At 62.3% G+C, this 3,301-nt stretch overlaps 1 protein-coding gene across 1 annotated transcript in view; it reads left to right on the top strand.

Moving 5' to 3' along the window:
• Positions 1–521: 521 nt before the first annotated feature.
• VDAG_05954 (tetratricopeptide repeat protein) overlaps positions 522–3,301 on the top strand; it is a gene marked incomplete at both ends in the record, with an annotated part of 3,802 nt that continues 1,022 nt past the window's right edge. Inside the window, 2 exons of the mRNA XM_009655351.1 lie at positions 522–3,073; positions 3,190–3,220. Coding sequence (XP_009653646.1) covers positions 522–3,073; positions 3,190–3,220 — 2,583 coding nt within the window. The remainder of the gene's footprint in view (positions 3,074–3,189; positions 3,221–3,301) is intronic.

Here is a 3,301-nt window from a genome sequence, read left to right on the forward strand (position 1 = left end):
TCATGTTTTAGTGAGGCTGCGAGGCTGCGAGGCTGCAGTAGTGGTGTTTGGAGTGATTTTGTGGTGGGCAGAGGGTATGTGCATGCTGTCCCTGCGACGCTGGTAGTAAATGGCCAACGAAACGGAGGACCGCATAAAACGATGAAGATGACCAGAATGATGACCCAGTGAATGCAGCGAACTACAGATGGCGCAGTGCGAGATGTCGTTTTCCTAAGAACGATCAACTCAGAAGAGACCAGCCGGTACTCAGGAGACCAGCCGGTACTCAGGAACCAGCCGGTTGCTTATTTCTCCCTTGGCCCCTGCACATCTTGGTGCGCACAGACCAACACAGAGCGGTAGCCTCGCAGCCTCACAACCAGGAACCTCAACTCTGAAAGCCAAAGGAAGCTAAAGCCATCACTTCCTCCTGCTTGCTCCCAGCTCCCACACACTGCACTCTCGACCATCACCCCATCTCCCACCGGACGACCGAACGCATCTCACCACGCCATGCGCTGAAGTACACGCGCCTCACCATGTCGACACAGCGCAACGGCACGTCCAATGGCGCCTACGCGACGCCCACGAGCAAGCGCTTCTCCGACATTCCCTCTGCGATCGACGTGCCCGTCCATGGCGAAGCCGAAGACGAAGCCGTCGAGATTGACCTCGAGGCCCTCTTCGACGATCCCACAGAAGTCTGCACGCTGCTGGAGAACGAGCGAGCGGCACGCACATACTGGATGACCGTGGCCCTCGCCTACGCCAAGCAGAAGAACATCGACCATGCCATCGAGATGCTGGTCCGCGGCGGCAACTCGATGCGCGACAACACGCCGCGCGAGAAGCTCAGCCTGATCGGATGCCTGTGCTGGATGTACCTGTGGAAGGTCCGCGAGGCCCCGCGCCTGCCCCCCGACGGCGTGCCGGCGAGCGAGGCCAAGACGAAGGAGCACTACCTCCAGCTGGCGACGTCGACGCTCAACAACGCATCACGCATCAACCACGCGTTCCCGCCCCTGTTCCTCGCGCGCGGCGTTCTGCAGCTGCTGCGCGCGTCGCTGCAGATCCCCAAGGCCACCGGCCTCGGCAAGCTGGACAACGAAAAGGCGGACCTGCTGCGGGCGGCGCTCAAGGCGTTCGAGGATGCCATTCGCGTGTCGCAGGGCAAGAACATGCTGGCCGTCATGGGCAAGGCGAGGGCCCTCTTCTCCCTCGGCAAGTTTCCCGAGTCGCTCGCCTGCTACCAGGAGGTGCTCGGCAAGATGCCCGATCTCGTCGATCCCGACCCGAGAATCGGCATTGGCGCCTGCTTCTGGCAGCTGGGCTTCAAGGACGACGCGAGAAGCGCCTGGGAGCGCTGCCTCGAGATCAACCCGGACCACAAGGTCGGCAACATCCTGCTCGGCCTCTACTACCTCGACGCCAGCGGCCACGTGCCGACAAACAGCCCCGACTTCATCCGTCTCTACAAGAAGGCCATGACCGAGTACACGCAAAAATCATTCAAGCTCGACAAGAACATGCCCCTGACCTGCGCCACGTTCGCCAACTACTTCCTCTCCCGCAAGCAGCTGGGCACCGTCGACACGCTCGCCCACAAGGCGATCCAGTACACCGACGTCAACGCCATCGCCAGCGACGGCTGGTACCTCCTGGCCCGCAAGGAGCACCACGAGGGCGACCCCAGCAAGGCGTCCGACTACTACCGCCGAGCCGACGATGCCAGGGGCGGTGCCGACCGCGGCTACCTGCCAGCCAAGTTTGGCGCCGCGCAGTTGTCCGTTATGAGGGGCGACCTCGCAGAGGCCAAGCTGACGCTGGAAAAGATGGTCCAGCAGTCCAAGCACCACGAGGCCCTGGTTCTCCTGGGCACGCTCTACGCCGAAGAGGTGTTCGCGAACCAGGACCTGGACGCCAAGGAAGACAAGTCGGCCGAGACGAAGAAGGCCATTGGGCTCCTGGAGAGCGTGCGCGGCGCGTGGCGGGACTCGAAGAAGAATCTCAACCCTGACGCGGCCGTCCTGCTCAACCTCGCCCGCCTCTACGAGGCAGAGCACCCCGACAAGGCGCTGCAATGCCTGCTGCAGGTCGAGCAGCTCGAGATGGACCTTGTCAGCGCGGCAGACCGGCCGCCACCCGACACGGACGAGGCCGAGACGAAGAAGGCTCTTCGCAGGTTCCTGCCGCCTCAGCTGCTCAACAACATTGGCTGCTTCTACTCACAGTCGGAGAGGCACGAGCAGGCCAGCGAGCTGTTCGAGGCGGCGCTGGACGCGTGCATGAAGCTCGGCGAAAAGGACGAAGACGCCGACGTCGACGCGCTCGTCACGACCATCAGCTTCAACCTCGGCCGCAGCTACGAGTCGCGGGGCATGCTAGATGATGCCGTCAAGGTGTACGAGGAGCTCCTCAAGCGTCACGATGACTACACAGATGCCCGCGTTAGGCTCGCGTACATTAAGCTGCGAAAGTTTCCTCACAAGGAGGGCCCCGAGGCCGTGTCCAAGCTGTACAAGGAGAACGCGAGGGACCTGGAGGTGCGCGCCCTGTACGGCTGGTACCTGGGCAAAGTGCCGTCGCGGAAGAGGTCAGGCAACATCAACGAGGACGACGAGTTCCGCCACTACAAGCACACGCTCCGCGACCACGACAAGCACGACCGCTACGCGCTGGTCGGCGCCGGCAACCTGCACCTGCTGACGGCGCGCGAGATGCGGCGCGAGAGCGACAGCGACAAGGCCAAGCGCAGCGCCATGTACACCAAGGCGGTCGAGTTTTTCGAGAAGGCGCTCTCGCTGGACCCCCTCAACGCCTACGCCGCGCAGGGCATCGCCATTGCGCTGGTCGAGGACAGGAAGGACTACAAGACGGCGCTGGGCATCTTTGTCAAGATTCGCGACACGGTCAAGGACGCGCACGTGTTTGTCAACCTCGGCCACATCTACGCCGAGCTGCGGCAGTACTCCAAGGCCCTCGAGAACTACGAGACGGCGCTGTCGAAGGAGGGCAAGAGCAACGATCCTGTCATCCTGAGCGTGCTGGGCCGCACGTGGCTGACAAGGCCGCTCGGAGAAGACCTCGACGCGTACACCCAGCACTGTCGTATGCGAAAAAGGAGTCACGCAGACCAGGGGGCGCACACATCCATGGACGCGCATACATACATCTCTACGTGATGACGGCTACATTTTCCTGTCACAGCTCATCGAGCTGCGCGGAGCAGGGCACTACAGTACACCGGGGGGTAGTGCAGATCAGCATGGGTCGACGATCTACTAGCTTCTGAAAAGTTCGCGTCGTGCACCACTGGATG

Source organism: Verticillium dahliae, genomic scaffold (genome assembly GCF_000150675.1).
Source record: "Verticillium dahliae VdLs.17 supercont1.11 genomic scaffold, whole genome shotgun sequence".
Lineage (NCBI taxonomy): Eukaryota > Fungi > Ascomycota > Sordariomycetes > Glomerellales > Plectosphaerellaceae > Verticillium > Verticillium dahliae.